Genomic DNA, 24,231 nt, shown 5'->3' with positions numbered 1-24,231 from the left:
GCCAAAAATGTATGGATTGAAATGAGGACATGTTGGAGTCCCATCGCTGGGCTTATTGACCACCGAAAACATGTCGACACAAGCGGACGAGACGAGAATGTGATTGAATGCATTTAGAGTGCATGGTGGCCGTTGATATTCTATGGCCTGTACACTCGAAGAATCGGCTGCACACAACAGTGCCGCCCGCCACATACATCCTTGGACAGTGACTGTCCCTTCATCAGGCAGAGTCTGCGGGAGAGCAGAGACAGGCATTTGGGATGTATCATTGCCATAGCCTTCTAAGCATCCGGCGACCCGAATCCTGGCCGTGAGCGTGTTCGTCTAGGTAGTTGAACATAAGGAGGAGAGGTGCAGTTCTTCCGGCTTCACATGCTCACGGGCCATTCTATTCTTGCCTCTTCACATTAAACGAGTTGCTTCTATATGTACACGGCCCCCATACTAGCGGGGGACGCTTCTTCTACTCTATTCATACATAATGTACACGGCAAGCGAGCCACACCGCTTAAACAGACAGCGGGGTAGGGGAGCGCTAACTCAGCCCTACATCCCGCTTGACCCGAGCCATGGTCTCGGCAGCGCGCTCGGCAGCCTCGCGGGCGCCGCGGGCGGCCACGTCGGCGAGGTAGGCCGGCCGCGCGCTCAGGTCGAGATAGCGGTCGCGGATGCCGCCCAGCTCGGCGACGAGCGCCTCCGTCACGCGCCGCTTCAGCTCGGGGATCTTGACGCCGTCCAGATCCTCCCGGGCCAGCTGGGCCGGGTCGCGGCCGCGCGGGTCGAAGGCGGCTAGGATGTCGATGAGGTTGGACACGCCGGGCCGCGCGGGGCGGTCGTACGAGACCGAGTCGCTGAGGGAGTCGGTCAGCGCCTGGCGGATCTTTTGCTGGATCGTCGCCTCCGAGTCGATGATGAGGATGCGCGACTTGGGCGACGGGTCCGACTTGGACATCTTGGCCGTCGGGTTCGTGAGCGACATGACGCGCGGCGAGGGCGCGATCAGCGTCTCGGGCGCCACCAGGGCGTCCGAGCCGTACGTGTGGCGGAAGTTGGTCGCGCACTCGCGGGTGAACTCGAGGTGCTGGCGCTGGTCCTCGCCGACGGGGACGTGCGTGGCGCGGTGCACCAGGATGTCGGCGGCCTGGAGGACTGGGTAGGAGAACAGGCCGTGCTTGAGGGTCTTCCGCGCCCGCGCATCGTCCAGGGATACGTCGTTGCCGAGCGACAGTTTGCTCTGTAAGCCGGGCCCCAAGTTAGTGTAGCCCTTCCAGGTGGTGGTGGGGGTTCGACTTGCCTTCCACTGGGTCATGCGTGACAGGTAGCCGGTCGAGGCGGTGCAGCTCAGGATCCACTGCAGCTCCGCGTGGGCCGGGACGCTCGACTGGAAGAAGATGGTGCAGCGGTCCGGCCGGAGCCCGACGGCGAGGAGGGCGGCCAGCAGCTGCATTCTGGCCTCGGAGAGCTCCTCCCTCGGCCGCGGCACGGTCAAGGCGTGCAGGTCGGCGATGAAGAAGATCAGCTTCGTCTCGGGGGGTTCCGTATCCTGCAGACGTTTCCACTCGCGCAGCGCGCCGAGGTAGTTGCCCAGGTGCGGCACGCCGGTCGGCTGGATGCCCGAGCAGATGACCTTTGGGCCATCCGCGCTCACGCTGCCGTTTTGAGATGAGGTGGTGGACAAGCGCCGTGGTGGTGGCCACTGTTGAACTTCAGTAGCATTGAGTGAAACTTTTGCTGATCCTGTGTTGACGGTGTCATTATGGGAACGTTTGGGAGATCCCGTCGCTGTGCTGAATGCGCTTCTGAGAGCGCTGCTGAATGAGCTGCGGATGGTTGCTGGTGGTGTTGCTGGCGCTTGCCGAGCCACCAGCTGCTGCCACACAGTCTTGCGGCTCGCCATGCAGCTGCAGTACATGGCAGTTCGACCGCAAAACAATTACCGCTGCGAGCAGCTAGCCACACTGGTTGCTTATTGTGTTCGTCGAAGTATGGTATGGTATGTGACGAGTGAAGCGCCAGGAAGACGGTGGGTCCGAACGAACAAGCGAAAGTTGACGGCGCGACACCTATTGCTGCTGCCACGCTTGCATCGCGCCCTACAAGCAGGGGCAAGGCAACAACAGCTGACACAACACGCACACGTTTGGCGCATGCTGGAAATTGAAACGGAACAAGGTGTATACGGCTAGCGTTGCAGCCATTGCTTGCAATCGGAACATCCAGATGTATTTGTACATTTAACACCGCTACGCAGCTCCCTCCTGCCGATACACCTACACTCAACATGCACGCAGCTACTGCCCCTACCGGCCGCCAGCAATCCTCCTCCTTTCCTGAGCCAGATACTCCTCGAGATCTTCTGCCGCCGGCAGCTTCGGGTGCTGAGTCTTGCCCTCGGGTAGGTGCCGTCCCTCCAAATACCCCAGGTGGTACCACTTGTCCTCGAGCAGCTTCTCCGTCTCCTCGGCCATCTTGTCCATCTCCTTCCCGACGCCTGCCACACACACACGCGTTAGCCAGCCATGCCTTCGCAGCAGCCCCAACAGGGAGATGAAGGAGAGGTAGAAGAGAAACAGGAAACACCTACCGAGCTTGCTAAACTCCCAAACATTCGCCTTCATGCCAATGCCGTAGTACGCGTGCTTCTGCAGGAACGCCAGCCAGATCTGCACCGTCTCCGGGTGGCCGTCGCGGATCTGGATGAGGCGGCGCAGCGTGATGCGCTCGAAGTTCTCCTGGCTCTTCTTGAAGATGAAGGTCGACCGGGGCACCGTCCAGCGCTCTGTCAGCCGCGGCAGCGGCACGGGGCCGAACGCCGGCAGGCCCAGGAAGTAGGCCGCGCGCAGCGCGAAGTCGCAGAAGAACTCGAGGTTGCGCGCCGAGTACGCCCGCAGCTGCAGGTTGCACGTCGGCACCCCGTACTGGGCCTCGCGCCGCAGCGGCCTCAGGTAGAGCGCCTCCAGCGCCCGCGGCATGCGCGAGACGCGGACGCCGTCGCCGGAGTCGCTGGTCTCGGCCTGTTCGGCGGGTTTGGCCGGCTCGGCGGCTGGTGGAGTCGTCGCGCTGCTGCGCGGTTAGTTCTAAAGTCCTTTCAGTCCCGGCGAAAGGGGTTCACGGAAGACGGATGGGCGGGCTGCAAACGGGGGTAGCGAGGGATGTCGGAGGGAGACGGTTGGGGGTGGTTGTGGCTAACCTCGGCTTCGCAGCATCGGTTTCATCGGTGCTGTCGGCGACAGGTCAGCAACAATGGCCACTGTGCAGTCAACAAGGCCTACTCACACCGAAGCATAGGTCCGGCGCGGCGTTGAGGCGCGAGGGATGCCGACCGCGGCCGTCCGAGATGCTGCATGGGCCTGTCACGTTGATAGGGTCAGATGAATACCATACCACAATGTGGGAGCAGGAATTTTGAATTATGAGTCTTACCAACTGCCCCTGAAGCAGAGGCCGTAGTGGCCTTATTAACCGCGGCGGATGCATCTTTGCATTGAACCTCGAGGATGGTCGATGTCCATGTCTCGCTCGTTCAGTGCAGGCACAGCAGCCGAGATTTTGGCGCGAAATTGGCCGGGGTTCTTATCGATAAGCGCCAGCGCTGCCATGGAGAGCGCATAGGCAAAGCAGAAACAACACCTCACCCTTGAGACTCTACGCAATGCAATCCGTGGACTTGACAATTATTTGTATTGGCTTGGTGGCACTGCCATAGCGGCGTGTAGTGTGGGCTGGGTTTGACTACCTCTGATACCTCTGTGTCCCAGATAGGCCTTCCCGGAAGCTAGTTGCGGCCGCATCCCGATCTCGCGACCCCAAAACACGTTGGAAGCGCATTTCCATCTGGAGGTGCGCTCTCGCCCATGCGCGAGTAGACCACAGGTCTTTTGGATGTGGTATCGGCGCTGCGCGCCCGCTCGCAGCTCACTCCTCAGCTTCGAGCCCGCGCAGCTCGTGCTGGCACACGCCGTGTGTGCTGAAGACCCTGGCGTAAGCGCTGCCCTTTTGAAGGCCCGTCGCAAAGATGATGGAGACCCGCACGCCTGCGACAACTCTCATCCATTGCGCTTCCTCCGCGCGGCAACCAGTTTTTTGTAGTGGCTCTTCCTCCCGCTCCTCTTTTGGACTTGGATTTCCTGATACTTGCTCTTGAACTTGTTGGTGTTCTCGCCCGACAGGACCTCCTCGACGATTGTTCGCTTTCTCTCCTTGCGCGTCAGACGGCCGCTGGCGCCATCAGTGGCCCCCGCAATAATGGTGCCGACCTGACTGTACTCCGGGATGAAGTCCTTGCGCGAATCCTTCTTGAAAAACTGCTTGCCCATCGCAACGACGTCACGCATCCGCAAGATTTGCAAATCTCGTTTCAGCTCCAGCGTCAAGTTCGTGCGAGGCAAGTTGTACCAGTCAGAGCCGAGAGTATCTTTGGTCTGCCTCAAATCAGCATGCCGCAAGAACGGAACTGGCGTAGAAAAACGACAAGTGACGAGGGGTTCTCAGAGTAACTATGAACGAAAAAAAATAATCACGTTGTGTGCCAGCTCGGGTCCCATAACGGGATGTTGCCAGCGTCATTGAGTTTGGGATTTGCTTTCATCATGGAATATGTGGACGAACAGGACGGGCTGGCCAAAGCATACCTTTTTTTTCTGGGGAAGCTGGGGAACTCGAACCGACAGCTTCTCCGACTTCTTGTTCGGTTCAGCTGCCGGCTCCCCAGCAGCTGCCGCGACAGGCGCCGCAACAATTGTTGCAGGAGCCTTCACGGCCGGCGCGGCAGCTACCGCATCATCGGTGCCATTGCCAGAGCCAGAAAGCCGAGCCTCGGCCTCCGAGAGGAGCCGGTCAATCTCGTCGTCGGGCAAGCCAAGCTTGGCCGCCATGGTGCAAACCGGCTTGAAGTGTTGGACACGGCTGTCCGAAAGGGAAAAGAAAAAATACGGGATAATCAGAAATTTTGGCGGGCGTTGCATTGGATAGAAGTGGGCCTGCCGACCCGACGCCAGCTTGGAATCCGTGCGCTTCGGCAGAGGAGAAACAATGATGCCCTGCCTCTGCCACCTGCCAGGCTTACGGCCCCGCCGACAGCGCGCCCATTGGCCATGCCGTCATAGGGCAGCGAATGAGGCTGGAGCCCGCGCAGCTGCCGTCGGTTGGGCTTGCCTTGGAGCGTACCCATAAAAGGCAGCCAATCCCCCGCGCGCATTCTTCGCAGGGAAGCCGGACCTGCGCCACACCCTGCTATCCACCCACGCTGATGCCCAACTTTCCCGAAGCTGACTGACCGCTTTGAACAAATCATCACCTCCCCGGTCTCTCAAGATCTCTGTTTTTCCGTCAAAATCGCGCATCGTGAAGGCTTCACTCGAGGTATGTTTTCTGTTCCCGAGCTCTCCTCTGTCATCTTCCCCCCGGCACGGCTGCGCCAATGTCTGGTCTCCTCCGCTTGGCCCCTTCGACCAATCCGCCCCTTCAAATCTCACCAATCATCTCATACCGCTCGCAACGAGAGCTGAGTGGCTCGCTGTCGCGGGAGGCGAGTCGTTCAAACAGCGTTTGAACTCCACCCATTCGCTCCCTTTCCCAGAACGCGCCCACCCAATCACCAAATTCGCCCAATCAAAGGGTCATCCAGCGGAGGCTGGGTCGCGGCTGGAGACAGGCTTCCGCGGGCAGCCGACGGAAGTAAACAAATGCGCGGGCTAACATGGACATGAGCTCTCTTGAAGTCCGCAGTCGTCGGGAAGGAAAAATAAAGGACACGGTGCATCAGAGAAGCGGAGCAAACTGAGACAGTCTGAGCGACATCGGAGTCATCCCTGGGAATTCAGTCATCGAACTTGACATTTCGGGTTCGCTGCAATTGAGAAAAGAGAGAACCGCGGCGCCTTGCAAGTGAAAGACATCACACCGCATCAAACGCGACCCATCATGGACCCGCAAAACCCGCAGCATGGCCAGCAGCGGCAGATGCCCGCTTACGACCTCAGCCATGGCGGCCACTATGGCGCCAGCTCAGTCGTGCGTTTTCCGTTGCCCCTCTCCCCCTGAACCACGAAGTAGGAAACACATTGACACCGGTCCCCAGATCTCCTCCCAAGGCTTCGCAAACTCCGAACTGTACACAGGCACGTGGGCGAACGTGCATCAAGGTCTAACAGGTCACTACAAGGATGTCCTGACGGCGTACTGGCAGCACATCATCCAACACCTCGAGAGCGACACGCACGACTACAAGATGCACCAATTACCCCTGGCGCGCATCAAGAAGGTCATGAAGGCCGACCCGGAGGTCAAGATGATCTCGGCCGAGGCCCCAATTCTGTTCGCCAAGGGCTGCGACATCTTCATTACCGAGCTGACCATGCGCGCCTGGATCCACGCCGAGGAGAACAAGCGCCGCACCCTCCAGCGGTCCGACATCGCCTCGGCGCTGGCCAAGTCTGACATGTTCGACTTCCTGATCGACATCGTCCCGCGCGAGGAAGCATCGTCGCACACGAAGCGCGCAAGCAACCAGGCGGCCGCCGCTGCCGCCCAGGCCCCCGCCGCCCAGCCTCAGATCCCCGGTCTCGGCGCCCCGAACCACGCCGGCCAACACCCCATGGCCGCGCCCGACTACACCCTCGGAGCCCACAACATGGGTCCCGAGGCCGACTACCGCCAGCCGCAGACCATGTATCCCGGCCAGGTGCAGACCGGCGGTCCCGCGTATGGCCAGCCCCAGGCCCAGATGTACAACGTCGACGAGATGTACTACGGGACCATGCCACCCCAGCAGGTACGTTCTTCGCAACTCCACATTTCGGCCTCAGATCCAACTTCTTCTGAACCCACCCCAAAACTAACCCCACCAGTAGAGTGCCTAGAAAGCCGACCAGCGCGGACTAGCCGAGAGAGCGGACTGCAACCGATCGAAGCCGGGATCAGCCGCGGCTGAGGACAAAGTTGCAGTGAGCCCAAGACCGGAGGACGCATCGACGGTGAAGGGCACGGCGGCACAAGCAGTTCGGTCAGACCCGGGAGAGAAACCAGGAGCGAACGGTCAGGGGGCGCCCTCGCCGGGAAACAAACGGCAAAGGCGCAAACGCAAGCGCACTGCCGACTGACTCGGCATCTCAAGCTGGCTCCCTCGTTCGAGAACGGGTCAGGTTCCCTGGAGAAGTGGGATGCAGACAACAGGGCAATCCCGAAGAGACTGAGCGGTGGTAAGGAGGTTCGGGCAGCGGACGGAGCGCCGGGGAGGGTTTAATTCCTGTTGGAGGTTTGCGACTCTGGATGCGGCGCAACGAGGTTGGATCGTTGTTCTCGCGTGTGGGTTTTTGCCGCGGCATCTGTCTTCCACTGCCCACGTGTCGTCCCTTGCGTGTTTTTAAGGCATTTCCTTTGCTGGTATCTCGTCATTCGGGCGGACAGGGCAGGCGCGATAGCGGTTTAGTTTCTTTCTCATGACCACCAAATTATGACTTTCCTCGCATTCATTTCACATCATCCCTTACCCGCAAGGCCGAATATCGTGGTCGTAGACATCATTCATGTCCCGTGGGCAAAGTCACAGGGTTAGGCAACGGATAAAGAAAAGGAGCGAGACCCGCCCAGCGGGAGAACGCCCCCTTCCTCACCGCAAGCCGAAGCGCGATCCGAAGTTAGCGAGCGGCGCCGAGCGGCTTGGGTTTTCAACCGTTTGGGTGAGCCTGTGCGAGAGAAAACACCCGTCAGCATGCGCCTTCCCTTCAAACACCCCCTATCCTATCCCCACAAGCAACCGCGCGCCGACAGGGAAATTGGGGAAATAACGAACTTCTCCAGCAAAATAGGCCCGTTCATGGCGTCCACGCGGCCGTATTTCTTGTTCCGGATGGAGATGTCGTAGAACTCGTCGTGGTTGTCCGACTGCATCAGCGCCACCGTCTGCTGCAGCTCGTCCAGGTTCTGCTCGAGCATGAAGGCGTTCTCCAGCTGGCTGACGAAGCGGGTGAGGTGCTCCACGTCGAGCGCCATGGCGGCCACGCCGTTGGGGTTGATCTTTTTGACGTCGGGGGAGAGCGGCAGGGCCTGTTGGAGAGGGATGGTTAGTGAGTGGAATCAAGTGTGGTTGTTTGGGGGGAAGGGGCTGGAGCAGGGATGAGGCGAGCCGAAGCTTAGCTTACGAGAATCTTATTGGCGGCGTGGCTGAGCGCGTCGAAGTAGATCAGCTCCTTGATCTCTCTCGGAAGACCCAGGAGGGTGGAAACCATGATGTTTTCGAGGAAGCGCGTCAGTGTCACCATGTAACTGCTGGGCCCGGTAGGCCTCGTTGTCGCCGTCCTATGCGGATAGTTAGGAAATCCGACCGGATGCACTCAATCGCGCCCACTTACCAGTCATAGTCAGAAGTGTCCACGAGGTCGTCGATCTTGGAGTTGACAAGCTCGAAGATGCGCTTCTCGGCCGTCTTCTTGTGGTTCCTGAATTGTTCTGTTGCTCTTAGAGTTACCGGCCCACCAGCTGACGTGGATGACCGAGCTTCGATCAGGAGCTTCTCTAGCTCCTGGCAAGCAATCTCGAAGTGCTCAAGATTGGTCAAGATCTGAACGATCTGTCCCAGATACTGAGAGTTCAGCCGTTCAAGTAGGGACTGGCAGACGATATCGGTTAAGAGTTCATCCAATGTCTAGAAGCCGCGTTAGTGAAGAGCCAGGTGTTAAAGACGGCGGGAGGATCTGCATGCCTTCCTGAGCGTTTCATCAACAACGCTTGGGTGGTCAAAATTCTCCCGTGTGAAGACGAGGAACTGCTCGGCGAAATTCCTGATGTCTATACAGCAGAGCGGATACATTTTTGAAAAGGGGAAAACGGCAGGGAACCTGCAGGAGGTTAAGCGCGTGGACAAACGGGGGGGATGCTCGGAGACGTACGTGATTTGATCGGGAGGCCTCTCATCAACAAACCAGGTCGCCTCGAGGACTTTGTCGTACTCTTCGCGTGTCTTGACGGTCATAGGCATATAGTCGTCCGTCGACACGATCTTTTGAGCAGTCAGCCATGGCCAGAGTCGTCGTATCAACGGATCAAGTGACTAACCTCTTGGAAGTCTTCGCCGAAGCGGCGCTGCAGGAGCTCGGCATGCTTATGGAACAGGACCAGCTGAAAATTATTCACCACGGAGGCAGAGTAGCCCCAGCCCTGGCTTCCTTGTCAGCAGGCGTTATACGCATCGCAGATCCGGAGAGCTCAGAACTCACCTCCATTGTTTGTATAAACAAGGCAATGTCCTCCTTAATTTTCAGTAGCAGTTCGGCGTTTGTCACGCCATCCAGCGACCTCGAGATGATTCGGATGGCACCCTGGCACATTGAATCCCAGAGCTCGTCAACCTATCTCAAACGTCAGGCGTCGTTCTCCGCGCGCATGTCACCGACTGCTTACATCGAGACTGGAGCGGACTAGTGGCGCACGCTGCATCGTGGCCTTCTCGACAATGGCGAAGCCGGCAACATTCTCCAGAAGCTCCTTGAGAGCGTCGTCGTCATCATTCGCAAAGAGGTTTTCGGAGGTGGGCATCATCAAATCTCTTTGCTGCCGCCTAGTGGCTGCATAATCGGCGCGGAACTTGTCGATCTTCCCGAGCGCATCATGGATATGCAGTGCCTCATGCAAGGGCGTGAAATCGACCTGGACGACCTCGTTGTCCAGGACGTCGAACTCGTTGCTTTCATCGTAGACCAGCTCGATGGCCGAGTTCAACTTGAACCGCCTCAGGAATTCGTTCGCCTCAATGCGCTCCTTCTGCCTTGCCCTCCGCTCTTGCGTGTGGAAGAAGGCGACCTCGCCGAGGAACTGCGACGTCTCTCGGATGCGGAACAGCCAGGTGTTCAAATCCGACATGACGGCCTCGGATATCGCCTTCTGAGAAGCGGGGATGGACTTCTGGATCATATCGGCAAGCTTGTACTGCGCCGCGTACTTGTTCTGGATGATGGGCACCAAGTACTCATTCTGGAGGTCCTCCAGAGACTTCAGGGCGGCGTAGTACTTCTTGCGCCTGATCAGGTCGTGCGCATTGTTAACGGCATGCAGGATCTTGAGCGACTCCTCGAGGGCATTCGACACCTCGGTGATGTTCTGCCGGACCCCGCGCGTGTTCACCAGTGCCTGCTTCTGCTCGGCGAGCTTCTCCGTGCTCGCCTGGATCGACTGGTTGAGGTCCAGGATCTCGGCTGTCAGGGCCACGGTCCCCTCGCGCACCTTCTGCAGCTGGTTGACGGAACCGAGGAACTCCTCGTGCTTGGTAAGCCCGATGCGCTCGATCTCGGCCTCGCGGTCCTCGGCATACTGGGAGAGGCTCTGCACGAGCGACCCGATGCGGCTGCTTATCGTGGCATCTTTCAGCACGGGGATCAACTGGTCGAGGAACTCGGAGTCGGACGGCGCGAGGATGATCTACCGCAGCCGAGAACGTCAGCAACGAGTTCCGCTCTCGAGGCGCAGTAGCAGCAAGCAAACACTGCGGCCGCGGCCAGACACACCTGGGTCACAGCCTGGTCATAGTCGTCCCACGTCTGGGCTTTTCTCGGCATTTTGTTGAGCCGCAAGCATCGAGACACACGGTGGTTGTTGATAGGCGGCGGTTACAGCTTCAGCCGAGATAGGTGAGACTGATCCAGAAAGGGGAAGACCGCTGCTTGTCGTCAGCAACTTGTTTCCACGGATGTTGGTCCCGGATTCGCAAGGTGATCAGGTAGGCGAGGGTGTCCTGTAACGTAATGTTACCTTACTTAACGTTACTGGTTTCCCCATTGCCGTGGCCGTTGGAGGGAAGTGGTCTGTGCGCCAACTTCTCGTGTTGGGGGGGAGGTGGGGGGCGTGTCAACAATGCTTCCGGTTGTCCTCCGTCATCCGTGCTCTGAGAGCTTCCAAGTTCGTGTCTCTAAAAGCCATACGATGCAGAACTCAGAACACAGCAGCTGGTCTAGGTGAGGGAAACTGCTCATGTCTACCTACTCTACCTACGAGTAGGCTGCTTTCCTGCTCTTGAGAGGATGTTTCTCTGGACATGATCAATGTTGTCCCAGTCAACTCCGACCACCTTTCTTCCGCATCCCCTGACAGGTGGTTAGCCCCCTTTTCACCCCCTTTTTAACTTCCCAATTGTCCACAGGGCATCAAGGCATCAAACTCAGCAACGAGATTCAGCCGACATGTGTGCGGATTGAGAGCGGCAATATCCGAATATTATAGACCTCACCTTATGACACAGAAATTGTCAATCACACCTCTTCCAGGCTCTCGATCGTAAGGCATGAGTCAAGCCAGGTGAACTGCTTTCAGTTTCTATGAAAAAGAAAATCATATACTTCAAGAAGAAGCCCTCTTTATCCCCCCAAGAGCATACACGCGAAGCTACCTGATTGTGAAACGCCCAGTGTTCCAGGACAGACTCTCAGACACTGTCCGGTTCGCCTGAACTGGACCTGACATTCGCGCTCGCCTCTCAAGTCCGGAACTGAATTGGAGCTTCCTAGACTCCCCAGCTTATCAAAATACGGGATTGAAGCTTTCTTGCTCTTGAACACTTCCGTTCCGGGTCCAGGGGCCGAAAAGAACCGGGAAACGGTACCTGGCACGGGCTCCTTCAGGCTCCTTCCGCCTGCTTCCGGGGTCTAATCTTCAGTCACACCGTGCCCGCTCTTCTCTGCGGTTCTATCTCTGAGTGAAGCTAAGTTCCCGTTTCTTTCCACAGCCAGGGGTGGTCTTCAATAACACCACGCCCATTCTTCTCATTGAGTGAACCAGTCTTCCCGATTCTGTCCACAGCCGGGGCTATCTTCAATAGCACCACGCCTATTCTTCTTACGGTTCTATCATTGAGTGAAGCAGACTTCCAGATTCTTTTCACAGCCGTGGGCTGTCTTCAACAATACCATGCCCACTGTTCTTGTGGTTATATCATCGAGTGAAACAGACATCCGGGTTCTTCCCACACCCGGGGACATCTTCAACCACACCACGCCCATTCTTCTCTGCGGTCCTATCCTTGAGTGCTGAGCTCCGCATAGTGCCAAAAATCCTCGAATTTTACGCCGAGACTTTTGAAGCTCGAATTTTCACCCTGCAGCTACCAAACGAGGGTAGTCAGGTCTCCGCCCTGAACCCCAGCCCATCGTCAAAAGCGCGACTGCTCAGTTTGCCAGCGTTCACCTTCCACCTGACTCCAACCCGGAAGCTCCTGCCTTGATTAGAATCCCATATATCGTGGCGTCCCTCGTACCTTCCGAGCCTAGGGCTCTGAGTCAAACTTGATTTTTGGAGAGCTCGGAGCCGTTCGACTGCTGCCTTGACACAGGCCTCCGTCGGACCGCTTCCCTCTCTTCTCCTCTTTCCTCGTTTGAATCACTTCCCACCTCCCGACTGCCTGCGAGGACTCTGGTCGATCTCCCCAATCCTACCTACCTCCCGGCACCCCGAAGAAGGCACCCAGCGACGAAAACTGCTACCGCAACCGTCACCATGGCGCAGGCGCGGGATGCGGCGTTCAACCCATCCTCGCCTCACTCGTCGACCGGTGGTGCCGACTCGTACAAGAATGAAGGCACTCCAGATACCAAACTGACTGTCTTCTCTCCGGGGGACAACTCGGCCAGACCCAGCAAGTTGCTGGCTGCCCTCAACCTTAGCGGTCCCTTTGACTCTACCGGCCGCTTCGTCAAGCCTACCGAGGCCTTCAGCAGCGATGTCTCGATCACGTCGGAGAAAGATCCCTTCATCTCCAGCACGACCGTCCCTAAGAAAGAACAGAAACTCTCCCCCACGGCTTCCGCGTTCCGTCCTGTCTCTGTTCCTCTTCCTCTTGTTGCCCATGGCTCATTGAATGGGCTGGCCGCGGCGAATGTCGGCTTAGGGGCCAATCGCCAGCTGTTCGCGCCTCATGCGACTCCAACTGGCAGGTTCAGCCACGAGATGGGCATTTCTCGCTTCGTTGCTCTGTCCTCGTCGGCGTCCCGCCCCATCACCGTCACCGATGTTGAGGATTACCTTGCGGTACGATAGCACTCAAGCTCCAAGTCTCCTAGCTACCCCGTTGGCGTTCCACTGACTGTCGGTACAGACGTTGGAGCGACTTGGCTCGCCGAGCCGGGGTAGACGCACCGCGACCTCCATCCAGGGCAAGGTCTACCTTTGCTTTTCCAACATCCGTGACGCCCGCGGTGCCCATGAAAACGCCCGTTTTGGTTCTCCCGACTGGGTGGCTGAATACATCAAGGCGGCCGAGTACTACAAGGTTCGTGTCTCACCCGGCGCCGGTACAGATTCTGGTCCTTTGGCTCATACACAACAGCTGTGCCACCCTTCGGGACAGAGCGAGCCGATTTTGGATGGCCAGTTGCAGATCACGGCGTTTGCCCAAGCCATTGGCGTTGGCATCGCCCACGTTGAGACCGTGGTGCACACTTTTCTCGAGACGCAAGGCGAAATCTTCGCGCTTCAGCGGCAGAGCGAGGCCAATGAACATGTTTTCCAAGCCGCGGTTGAGTTCTCTGATGCCGACATCGCCATTTCTGTGGTCCAGAAATTCAATGGAACCACCCTGAGAGCAAGTTTCGGAACCCCCTTCCTCGCCTTGACCTCGCTGACCATTCTGTTTTCCAGGGCGTTAATCTGATCGTGACCCCGTGCCATCCGAGTACCATGACAACTGCTCTTCAGCCAGTCGAGGGCCCCAACTCCTTTCAAGACCGCCCTCAGAGCCCAGCTCAAGACATCGCGGGCTTCGTTCAGGGTGCCGGAGTCTCAGAGCCCTCTCTGCCGGCCAACATGATTGTCCCTGCTGCTCGTCTTGGTCAACCTCCCGCCGGGATCCCCGGTCCGCAGCAGTTCGCTGCGTATCCCGTCCTCTATCACGGCATGCCAGCCACAGGAGCGAGCCGTTTTATGCTCGATCAAACTCCCACACGAGGCCAGAGTGTCGCCCCAATGGTTCCAGTGTCTCCGATCTCGGGAGGCTTTCCGCTCATGGGCCCGCTGTTTACCACACCGCCGGCGACGCCGATGGCAGTGCATGGCGAGTACACGAACCCAAGAAGCATTCAGCCTTATGGACGCTTTGACAATCGCCGCCAGAACGCCATGCGAGTCCACAGGTCTCCGTACTACAACAATGCAGGGCATCACAACCACGTTGATGTCAACCGCATCCGGGATGGCATTGATGTTCGAACCACGGTGGGTGCTCCTTCTTTGCTTCAGCAGCGTGCAATAGCTCATCCACTGCAGATCATGCTGCGGAATATTCCGAACAAGGTCGACCAGGCTATGCTCAAGCGGATTATTGACGAGTCGAGCTGGGGCAAATACGACTTCATGTATCTGCGCATTGACTTTGCCAACGATTGCAAGTGAGTAGCGAATGATGATCACCGTACCGTCTCGCTGCTTACCTCTCGATTATAGCGTTGGTTATGCGTTCATCAACTTCGTGGATGTAAGTCCTCCCCGTCGACCGCCCGTTCAAATCAGATCAACTCTAACCTTCGACTAGCCGTTGGACATCATCGACGTATGTTGCTATTCAGCTTCGTGTCCTTGATCTTGCCCCAGTTCACAAATCCTGACCACATCGCAGTTCGTGAATGCGCGAGGCAATCAGCGCTGGAATTGCTTCAAGAGCGACAAGGTCGCAGAGATCTCCTACGCCAGTAAGTTGGCGAATGCATTCACCAAACATTGAAGTCATATGCTAACGTTTCCAAGCGATCCAAGGAAAGGATTGTCTCGTCCAGAAGTTCCGCAACAGCTCCGTCATGCTGGAGGCCCCCCATTACCGGCCTAAAGTGAGCCATACACAACCCTGTTCATGAGTGATTCCAGCTTAGCTGACGCCCTGTAGCTCTACTACACGACCAATGGTCCCAGACCTGACCTGGCCGGTCAGGAGGAAGAGTTCCCGGGGCCCGATAATCTTTCCAAGATGAGGCGCAGCTGCGAGAATGCTGAGCATGTTGGTGAGTGCCTTGTTCCTTGAACCGGATTCCATTTCCTGCGACTTACGTGCCATGGCTCCAGGCTTATTCACGCCGAATTCCGGCCAGCACTTCCGAGATGAACAGCGTCGCCGTCGTTCCCAGTAGGACCGCGGAACCAGGCTCGCCGCCCTCGAGGAGTACGACTATGACGCCCACATCCAGCCCCACGGCATCTACTTTCCCCAATGAATACTGGGCATGAAACGAAAACGGGCAGCATCCGCGCACAAGCGGAGCTAGGTCATGATCTCGCTTACATGGCGCGGTTGTGAGTGTCCGAAGGCACGACATCGCGCTGCATTGGCTTGCTTTGCCATTTCTTTGAGAACTCAACAGAGGTGTACACCATTTGTATCGCAATTCCTTTGCTCTATTTCGAGATCCCCCCTCTTGACAGATCGTTCTCATAACGGGCGTGGACCGCGGTAACATGGCGGGCAGAACCTATTTGGCTCAGGTTTTAGGCGAGTGGAAAGAGGGCAAAAGAGAGGTACAAGAAGCAAGGCAATGGAAAACGGGGAAAATAATGGGACAGGACTGACGGGAGGGGATTGGACTATGCCTCAGGGGTTCTTCAAGCCTTGGTGGTCTAGGAAAGTCATCCCATACCGCAGAGCCTGGGTTTGAGCAGTCATTACCGAGACGGCGCATGACTGCGGACGACGGTCGTCAGTCTATGCTTTGCCACTCGGCAGCTAGCTTTGGCCTCTTATTTCGTGTTGCTTTTTCATGTTTTCCGGTCCCGTGTTCCTGCATTTGATGTTGTCTACGTGATGATGCAACGGGATGTAAGGCAACGAGAACATGTCGCTGCTCGGGCCATCGAAAGCCAACAACAATCCAGTTCACACAAACTGACTCCAGCATGCGATTCGGGAATTGATTACATTGTTTCCTTTCTGTACATTATGCTGGCTACGTAAAGTGAGCTAACGGAACTCCCTACCACCCATCGTCATTATTGAATGAGCAGGTAAGCCGAGCGTGCATTACGCTAAGTTGGTTGGACGAGTTGCCAGATGTCGTCGTTGGGACTCGCATCTTCGGGCAGCGCGGGCAGCGGCTTCCTGAGACCGCCGCTGCTGCCACCACCGCTGCTGCTGCTGCTGACGAGGTGCGATGTTGTCGAGTGGGAACGGACCGGCCGCGGGGGGGTATTGGTATCGTCATTGTCATCGTCATGGTCATTGCTTTCCTGTCCTTGCGCTGCTGACGCCTCGTCTTGCTCCTCATCTGGTTTGTTTTGTCGGTGTTGTTTTTGTTGGTGGTGCCGACCTGGCTGTGGTTGCGGTTGTGGTTGGGGGTGGTCGTGTTCGCGCTCTGCCTCTCTGAGAGGGGCTGCCGTCGGTGCTGGTTGTCGGGATGGCTGGGGCGCGGTCCCGGAAAGGGTGGACGGGACTTTGGTGCTCGCGCTTGCGGCTGCGGCTGCATCTGCTGCATTTGCTTGAGCGGGAGCACCGTTCGATTCTGGGCCCGGCGATGGTGATGGTGTGGGATCGGCATGCCGCAGCGGTTGGCCTGCCTCTTCGCTGGCAACTCGGTCTGGGTCTTGGTCGTAGGAGGAGGTTGGGGGCCGTGGCTCGGGGCTGGTGTGGAGGCGCGTGACGGGCGTGCTTTCGCGGCTGTATTCTGACGGCGGGGTCAGGGGCAACGTCTTGTCCCTGTATGAGGTCGTGTACAGGCGGCGGGGCAGGGCGGACGCGGCGAGTGAGGCGGAGGCGTCGCTGCCTGCTGCTGCGTAACGGCTGGGGGGCGATGAGCCGGGTCTGGGTGAAGGCGAACCGGCCATGCTCTCCGAGGAGTAGCCGTAGTCGTAGCTCGAGCCGTGGCGGCGGTAGGGCGTTGTGCTTTGCGGAAAGGCGGAAAAGGAGGTGCTGTCGACTGCGGAGGACAGGCCGCCGCGAGCGAAGATGACGAGCACCAGGCAGCACAGGAGCATGACGCTCTGGATGATGGCCATGCGCTTCTGGAAGACGACCTCGTCGGCAAGGATGTTGAGGCGCGAGGTGAGGGCGACAATCTCGCGCTCGGACTGCTCGCGCTGTGTCTCAAGGGCGATGACAGTGCTTTGCCAGATCTGGTCATACTGCGTACGCACGTTACGCAGCTCGGACAAGACCGTCTTGTTCAGGGTGTCGAGGAAGGCGTCGACACGCGTGATCTGCTTGCGCTCCATCTTGAGGAGCACGTCTTGCAGGAAGCGGGACTGCTCTTCGATGTATTGGAGAGAGAGTGAGGTGTTGGATTCCAGGAGCTGGAGGCGCTTGGTTACGGTCTTGAAGAAGGACTCTTGGACGGTGGGCGAGGCCGACGGAGAACTAGAGACTGAGCTCGTCTTATTGCGAGAGGTGGTCGTAGTGGCAGAGGCCGAGGAATCCGCGGTATCTACACGACCGTCGGCCTGTTTTTGGCTTGAGCCGTTTGCCGTGCTGTTATTGCCAGTTTGTGGTGGCGAAGCGACAGCAGAAGGGGGGACGCTTGTTGCCTGTCCTGGAGAGGCAACAGGCGTGTGGGAAGAGGCAGGCTCGGAAGCGGAAATGCTGCTGGGTTGGGACGCCTCGTCGGCATTTTGAACCGGTGACGGGCGCGGAGTCACCGAGTCAGGGGCCCCGACAGACTTGTTGGCTGGCTTATTCGAGTCAGACTTGACGTGTTCGGGTGTCGTCGGTGACCGCAATTCGCACATTTCGAGCGAGAAGTTACTGAAAAAGATGGGGCGCCACGGGGTGAGGCCCGTTTCAATGGTGGCCTGGGGAATGCTCTCCTCCTGTTCGACAGCAGATGGATCATCATTACCGGCCGTAGTGCCCTGCACGTTGTGAACCTCGGTGACCTGCTCCTCTCCTGACCCCTCGATATGATCGGGCTCGTCGTCATGGCTGGGCTCCTTCCACGTATCCAGCATGCGGGTTCCGTGGACGCGGAGCAATGACACGGGACAGTAAAACTCGTTGCCCCAGTGGCTCAGAAACTCAATCCGGATGTATTTGGTATAGATTTGAGGGTGCTCGATCAGGAAGGCCTGAATGTCTCGCGAGTTGCGGGCCTCGAAGGTGCCCAAGTCCACCCACTTGTCCATCTTGACGGGGTACCGGTCGCTCACGCTGACCCTGAACTTGCGGATCATGCTGGAGAAGAACTCAAAGTTGGCCAGTACGACGGTGTCGACGAGAATATCGTCGCTCAGCTCAACAATGATGAACTTGTTCTTGGTGCGGCACTCCATCAGCATGTACGAGTCCTTGTTCTCGACCAGGACAGCCTTCGCATTCTTGGCGCCCGGGCTGGTCTTGAGGACAGTGGCGCCAGCGTCGAAGGAGGCGTAGGAAAAGCGTTCCTTGCAGGTCTTGCCGGCGTCCTTAGACCGGTAGTACTGAGTCTTGCCGTCATCGTAGAGGATCTGCTCCTCTTTCACGTCCTTGCCGGTGTCGGGAACAGTCGCGCCCGGCGAGGGCGACGTGATCTCGGAGACTTTCGCGGCAAGCGCATCGAAGTCGAGCGAGATTTCCCCTTCCTCCCCAAAGCTGTCAGAGTCGCCAGTGCCGGCGCCGGGGTCGCGCTCCCGGTGTTCGCGCTGCTTGTGGGCCTTGATGCTGGCGGGGTCCTGTCCTGACTTCCGCAGCATCATTTCCTTCCATTCCTCGAACGACATGAAGGAGCTGGCGCTCAGCTCCTCCTGGGCGTCCTGTTCCTGCGCTGCAGTGCCATTGTCTTGGGCGCTGGCGGGGCTGTCGCTGAGGTCGGATGGCGCAACGGTCGTGATAGTCGGGTGCACGGTGCTGTTGTCGGTCTCGGTGGCAGCAGGGGTGGGACTCGTCCATGACGTGCGCAGACACTGCTGCGGCAGCGTGTGGGTGATGTAGTTGATGGTTCGCGACTCGCACACCTCGGTCACGGCCGGTGCCGGTGCCGAGGCCGCTGTCGTTGCTCCGGGTGCCGATCGTGAGGCATGGGCGCTGCCTGCGTGGAGCCCCAGCAACACTAGCACCGCTAGCACCGGCGCGATCCGTTTCGCCCAGTTTCCGAGAGAGCGCATGCTTTCCTCAGGTCGTTGTACGGGGTCCTGGCTGGTCCATGGCGCTGATGACGATGGAGTCGTCGTTCAAGCGCGGCGTCTCGAAGTTGTATTTCGGTCCGCTTTCATCAGGTTCCAGGGGGACAATCCTGCCCCGTTATTGGCGCGGGAAAAATGTCAGGCGAAAACTGCGCTAAAAGGGTGCGTGCGGATGCAAGCTGGCAGTTTCCAGTTTGGCATTCCGTCAAGCGGTACCTGCTCACAAGGGCCTTCAGCTAGCAAAGCGCGGGTTAGGGTTATGCTTGAGCAACCCGCTTTGCAAGCCAAGCTTCAGTGAAGGTGCTGAATTTCTACACCGTCCGGGCATTTTCCCATATTTCTGTTCTTTTTAAGAAAGGGAAAAAAGACCACAGACGGTGCGGAGCCAATTCGTGTATGATGTAGTGCGGCATCGGCACATGCAGACACCAAGCGCACGCCTCCCGCCCGCCTGGAGACTCGGGCTGCATGATGCCGAGTCGACATTGGTCCAGATCGCAGCTCGGATATCAGGCTAAATGCCTCCCGACGAGGCTGCATGCTGTCAAGCGTGGGGCAGTGCGCCCCGCCAGGTACCTGTGATGGAGGCGACCCCACGTCTCGAGGGGAAAATGGAAGGGAACTAGATCCCTCGCTCCCTTTCTCTCGCGAAGAATTTCTGTCTGGGTTGGATTATCTTGTGGCGCCGTTGTGACCTGATCTTGACGTGGTGTTTGTTGTGCTTTTAGGCTTCGAAGACCGGACTGCTTCCCTCCCTCATTCCACTTACACGGGCCGCAATGGGTGACGGACCCCTCTATCTGGGGCTCGATCTCTCGACCCAGCAGCTCAAAGGTGCGCGCTAAACACCAGGAACTTCGGACGAAATGAACCCAGCTAAACAACATCTCCTGGCTTCCAGCCATTGTCGTCCAATCCGACCTCCAGGTGGTTTCGGACGCCAAGGTTGACTTCGACCAGGACTTCGGCGCCAAGTACGGCATCAAGAAGGGCGTGCTCATCAACGAGGAGGAAGGGGAGGTTTTTGCACCAGTGGCCTTGTGGCTCGAGTCTCTCGACTTGGTGCTGCAGCGGTTGCAGGAGAAGAACACACCCCTGGGCCGCATCCGGGGCATCAGCGGCTCCTGCCAGCAGCATGGGAGCGTCTACTGGAGCCGGCAGGCTGAGACCCTGCTCGGCGGCTTGAAGTCGGACAGGTCGCTGGTCGAGCAGCTGACCGAGGCCTTTTCGCATCCGTATGCCCCGAACTGGCAGGATCACAGCACGCAGGCCGAGTGCGATCAGTTCGATGCGAAGCTCGGGTCAGCCGAGCGGCTGGCAGAAGTCACAGGGAGTGCGGCACACCATGTTAGTACATACAACGACGCCCCAGGGTGCTCAGTCGCTCTACATACAGACGAGACTCACAATTAGCTTGACAGCGCTTCACCGGTACCCAAATAATGCGCCTCCGGCGCAAGCTCCCCGACATGTACGCCGCCACCTCCCGGATCTCCCTCGTATCCTCCTTTCTCGCCTCGCTCTTCCTCGGCGCCGTCGCCCCGATGGACATCAGCGATGTCTGCGGCATGAATCTCTGGGACATCGCCAGCAACAGCTGGTCCGAGCCGCTTCTCGAACTGACCGCGGGCAAGGAGGGCGTCGCCGAGCTGCGCAGCAAGTTGGGCGAAGTGCGACAAGACGGCGGCGGCAGCATGGGCCGCATCAGCAGCTACTTCACGGCCAAGTACGGCTTCAGCCCCGACTGCGAGGTGGCGCCCTTCACGGGCGACAACCCGGCGACGATCCTCGCCCTACCCCTCCGCCCACTCGACGCAATCGTGAGCCTGGGCACCAGCACCACCTTCCTCATGATCACGCCCGTCTACAAGCCCGATCCGAGCTACCACTTCTTCAACCACCCGACCACGCCTGGCCAGTACATGTTCATGCTGTGCTACAAGAACGGCGGCCTGGCGCGCGAGAAGGTGCGCGACGCCCTGCCCAAGCCCGCCGACGGCGGTTCCTCCGCCGACCCCTGGACCACCTTCAACAAGCACGCCCTGGCCACCCCGCCGCTCGACGTGCGCCCGGGCTCGTCCGACCGCGCCAAGCTGGGCTTGTACTTCTACCTCCCGGAGATCGTGCCCAACATCCGCGCGGGCACCTGGCGGTACACCTGCAACGCCGCCGACGGCAGCGACCTGCAGGAGGCGGCGCAGGGCTGGCCGGCCGAGACGGACGCGCGCGCCATCGTCGAGTCGCAGGCGCTGTCGATGCGCCTGCGCAGCCAGAAGCTGGTCGCCAGCCCCGACAGCGGCGGCGGCCGCCGCCTGCCGGCCCAGCCGCGGCGCATCTACCTCGTCGGCGGCGGGTCGCTGAACCCGGCGATCGCGCGCGTCCTCGGCGACGTGCTGGGCGGCGCCGACGGCGTGTACAAGCTGGACGTCGGCGGCAACGCCTGCGCGCTCGGCGGCGCCTACAAGGCCGTCTGGGCGTTCGAGCGCGCCGACGGCGAGACGTTCGACGAGCTGATTGGGAAGCGCTGGCGCGAGGAGGGCGCGATCCGGAAGGTCGACGACGGGTACCGGGAGGGCGTCTTCGAGAGGTATGGGAACGTGCTTGGCGCGTTTGAGGAGATGGAGGAGAGGATTCTGAAGGTGGCGAGGAATACGTGAATGACTGATGAGCAGTCGAATTATATCATGAGAGGATACAGCGAAAAAGTGATGGTAATCAACAGGGAGATATGCCCGTTTCCGTGCTGGTCTGTTTCTGAGTTCGGACTCGGGCAGAAACAACCCAACGATACCAGATTCAACAATTCTCTTGTTGTGGGCGGCCGCCGGCGGCATATAGTCCACCTCACCTGCGTGTCTCCTCCATGGAGGCCGGTTTCCGTTTTGGGGACCGCCACATCTCCCATTGTTGCTCGGAAGAGTTGTTGGGGGCCATGGCGGAAGCAATCAATATTCCGTTCCATCCACTCATCCAGCGCGTTTGCCAGAAGTAATCAGGTCATGCCCAGCCACTCATAATGTATCTTGAATCCACGACAACCACAGCAACAAGGATTCCGAACTCCCAATCTCCTGGGTCCTGCTCCCCAACTCCTCCATCGCCGGGCTTTCATCATGCCCGCGTTCCTGCACCTCCCAGATGAAATCCTGCTTCTCATCGTCCGCGCGGTCGACCCTGAAGACTTGCGCGCCCTGCGACTGGTATCTCGACGCCTGGGCGGCGTCGCACAGATCCCCCTCGCCAAGACATGCTTCGAGAGGCGCCGTGTCCTGCTGCAGCAGGACAGCCTGGAAACCCTCGTCGAGATCTCCCGCCATCCCGTGTTCGGTCCCGCAGTGAGGATTCTGGTCGTCCTCATGGACCACTTGCGGCCGGATCTTGGTCCTGACGCCAGCAGAAGCCGGTTGTCCGGCGACGCGGCGCACGAATCAAAGTCTGTCGAGGAGGAAGCGCGGCAGTACAGCCTCCTGCTCATAGACCAGGAAGCCCTGATGGAAACGGGACTCGGCACCACGTATCTGGCGCAAGCGATGGCAGGCCTCCCGAACTTGGAGTCGGTCGTGATTGACGCGACCGAGTGGCCGAGGTGGGGGCCGATCGTGGAACCCCGGGCGGGTCCGCAGTATCTGCGTCTGTTCATGTCCCCCTACACTATCGAGTTCGTGCAAAAGGCGCTCTGCGCTGTTGTGCTGGCCGTCGCCACCGGCAAACCTTCCCTCGCCGAGTTAGATATAGCTATTGGAAGCGAACACGGGGGCGGCATCAGCCCTGGCATGCTGCCCAGCTCCACCAGGCCGGCCCTGCAATACGTCCGAAAGCGTCCCATCAGCCTTTCCAGTTTGTGGTTAAGATTTGCGGCCGAAAACTGGACGTTCGACCCCGTCAACGATGAGCTGGAGATGGTCTTAGATTTCATCATGCTTTTCCCGAAACTGCAGAGCCTGTACATCCGATTCGAAGGGGAGATCGACCGGCCAGAATTGATGAACGGCCTCTCACAGAGATTGCGGCTGCCAAACCTGCGATTTCTGGGCCTCGGGGAACTCCAATGTACCGAGCGTGAACTCATATCGCTGTTGCGCGGCCATAAAGACACGCTCGAGGAGGTGCGCCTCCAGGGCATCTGTTTTGGCGGAGATCAAGGCGGAAGCTGGCGGTCGCTGCTCAGGACCGTGCGCGACGAGCAACTGGTGCCGGCTCTCACGATCGAGGAATGTTCCACCGTCGGCGGGTGGGTGCTGTACGGCTTTGACAAAGCGAGCGACGATGGCACCCCCACGACCACGACCTGGTATGCGGAACGGTTCCGCATCGGGGGCACCGGGTTTGCCTGGGCAGACGTCCTCGATCACGTCACGGAAGACAACAAACATTATCCCAAGTTGGACTTGGGCCAAGTGTACCCCATATGATTTGAGTAATTTAAGTCGAGAGCTGCAAGGGGCTGACTTGATCTCCGACGCCATCTGCTTGCCTGTGCTCGCCGGGCGCTAAGTCTCATGGTAACTTCTGCCCGAACCTCCCCGAATCAGATGGTTAGGAATGTAACCTGAGGCTACTGCGCGGTACGGGAACGGCGCAGACAAGGGTAAGACAATATTCAGGAGCTGAGATGTGCAGTGCATGCGTCCAGGAGACGCTGTACGCGATGAAGTGTCATGCTCGCATCCGCGGCCTCCTGCAGTGTCCCGTAAGCCAGCCAAGTCTACATTCCTCATCCCCTCTGTACCCACGCGCGCTAGGCAGCGCCAGCAGGGGCAGACAAGCACGCCCAGAACATCAGCCCCATCGACCTGGCCCGTCTCATCCACTTCTATTCGCAGTAAGTACGCCCACAGTGGCTTTGGATATTGCCGCTCACCGAGTTCGGCTTTGCGAAGTGTTCTCACCAGCGCTTCTGGCGAGGCGGTCGAGCTCGAGGTCCATGACCCCCAAGCAGCGCAATTCCCCCCCCCCCCCCCCCCCCCCCGTATTCAGTCGTCAATACCGTTCCCACCCACACTCGTGGAGACGTTGGCACATACAGCGCCGTTGCTCGACAAAACCTCTAGCCATCGCGCACGCAGTCAGCAACCTGCGGGGCCAGCTCGCACTCGTGGCGGAGAAGGCGCAGCACAACGCCAAGCTGAAGGGCACCGAGGCAGCGCAGCGTTCCGTACGGAGGTCGCGGCGACCAAGTTG

The 24,231-nt window shown here is 58.8% G+C and overlaps 7 protein-coding genes across 7 annotated transcripts; 4 read left to right on the top strand and 3 right to left on the bottom strand.

The window, feature by feature from the left end:
- Positions 1–447: 447 nt before the first annotated feature.
- THITE_2155551 (uncharacterized protein) lies at positions 448–4,877 on the bottom strand (the record flags this gene model as incomplete). The annotated part of the gene is made up of 10 exons (XM_003655292.1): positions 448–471; positions 623–1,144; positions 1,298–1,652; positions 2,308–2,494; positions 2,588–3,063; positions 3,194–3,223; positions 3,280–3,353; positions 3,427–3,493; positions 4,138–4,424; positions 4,635–4,877. The coding sequence occupies 10 exons, from the start codon at positions 4,875–4,877 to the stop codon at positions 448–450; spliced, it is 2,265 nt and encodes a 754-aa protein (XP_003655340.1).
- Positions 4,878–5,730: 853 nt separating this feature from the next.
- On the top strand, positions 5,731–7,023 carry THITE_2118935 (uncharacterized protein). Its single transcript, XM_003655291.1, has one exon. The coding sequence runs from the start codon at positions 5,987–5,989 to the stop codon at positions 6,932–6,934; it is 948 nt and encodes a 315-aa protein (XP_003655339.1). The 5' UTR covers positions 5,731–5,986; the 3' UTR covers positions 6,935–7,023.
- A 399-nt stretch (positions 7,024–7,422) lies between these two features.
- On the bottom strand, positions 7,423–10,553 carry THITE_59711 (uncharacterized protein; the record flags this gene model as incomplete). The annotated part of the gene is made up of 10 exons (XM_003655290.1): positions 7,423–7,688; positions 7,796–8,049; positions 8,145–8,301; positions 8,355–8,647; positions 8,705–8,840; positions 8,892–9,001; positions 9,058–9,159; positions 9,219–9,341; positions 9,403–10,416; positions 10,503–10,553. The coding sequence occupies 10 exons, from the start codon at positions 10,551–10,553 to the stop codon at positions 7,613–7,615; spliced, it is 2,316 nt and encodes a 771-aa protein (XP_003655338.1). The 3' UTR covers positions 7,423–7,612.
- A 1,930-nt stretch (positions 10,554–12,483) lies between these two features.
- On the top strand, positions 12,484–15,101 carry THITE_2130685 (uncharacterized protein; the record flags this gene model as incomplete). The annotated part of the gene is made up of 11 exons (XM_003655289.1): positions 12,484–13,014; positions 13,082–13,255; positions 13,334–13,537; positions 13,624–14,196; positions 14,248–14,369; positions 14,425–14,455; positions 14,513–14,530; positions 14,597–14,669; positions 14,725–14,804; positions 14,861–14,975; positions 15,037–15,101. 11 exons carry the CDS (start codon positions 12,484–12,486, stop codon positions 15,099–15,101), a joined length of 1,986 nt encoding a protein of 661 aa, XP_003655337.1.
- A 608-nt stretch (positions 15,102–15,709) lies between these two features.
- On the bottom strand, positions 15,710–19,157 carry THITE_2118928 (uncharacterized protein). The gene has a single exon (XM_003655288.1). It carries the CDS (start codon positions 19,030–19,032, stop codon positions 15,991–15,993), a length of 3,042 nt encoding a protein of 1,013 aa, XP_003655336.1. The 5' UTR covers positions 19,033–19,157; the 3' UTR covers positions 15,710–15,990.
- A 445-nt stretch (positions 19,158–19,602) lies between these two features.
- THITE_2118925 (uncharacterized protein) lies at positions 19,603–21,935 on the top strand. The gene is made up of 3 exons (XM_003655287.1): positions 19,603–19,884; positions 19,952–20,397; positions 20,472–21,935. Exons 1-3 carry the CDS (start codon positions 19,830–19,832, stop codon positions 21,705–21,707), a joined length of 1,737 nt encoding a protein of 578 aa, XP_003655335.1. The 5' UTR covers positions 19,603–19,829; the 3' UTR covers positions 21,708–21,935.
- On the top strand, positions 21,915–23,562 carry THITE_2118924 (uncharacterized protein). Its single transcript, XM_003655286.1, has one exon. It carries the CDS (start codon positions 22,164–22,166, stop codon positions 23,460–23,462), a length of 1,299 nt encoding a protein of 432 aa, XP_003655334.1. The 5' UTR covers positions 21,915–22,163; the 3' UTR covers positions 23,463–23,562.
- Positions 23,563–24,231: the final 669 nt, after the last annotated feature.

The sequence above is a fragment of the Thermothielavioides terrestris genome, chromosome 4, assembly GCF_000226115.1.
Source record: "Thermothielavioides terrestris NRRL 8126 chromosome 4, complete sequence".
NCBI lineage: Eukaryota > Fungi > Ascomycota > Sordariomycetes > Sordariales > Chaetomiaceae > Thermothielavioides > Thermothielavioides terrestris.
Note: the sequence above shows the minus strand (reverse complement) of the source record. Positions and strands in the feature narration are given on the sequence as shown.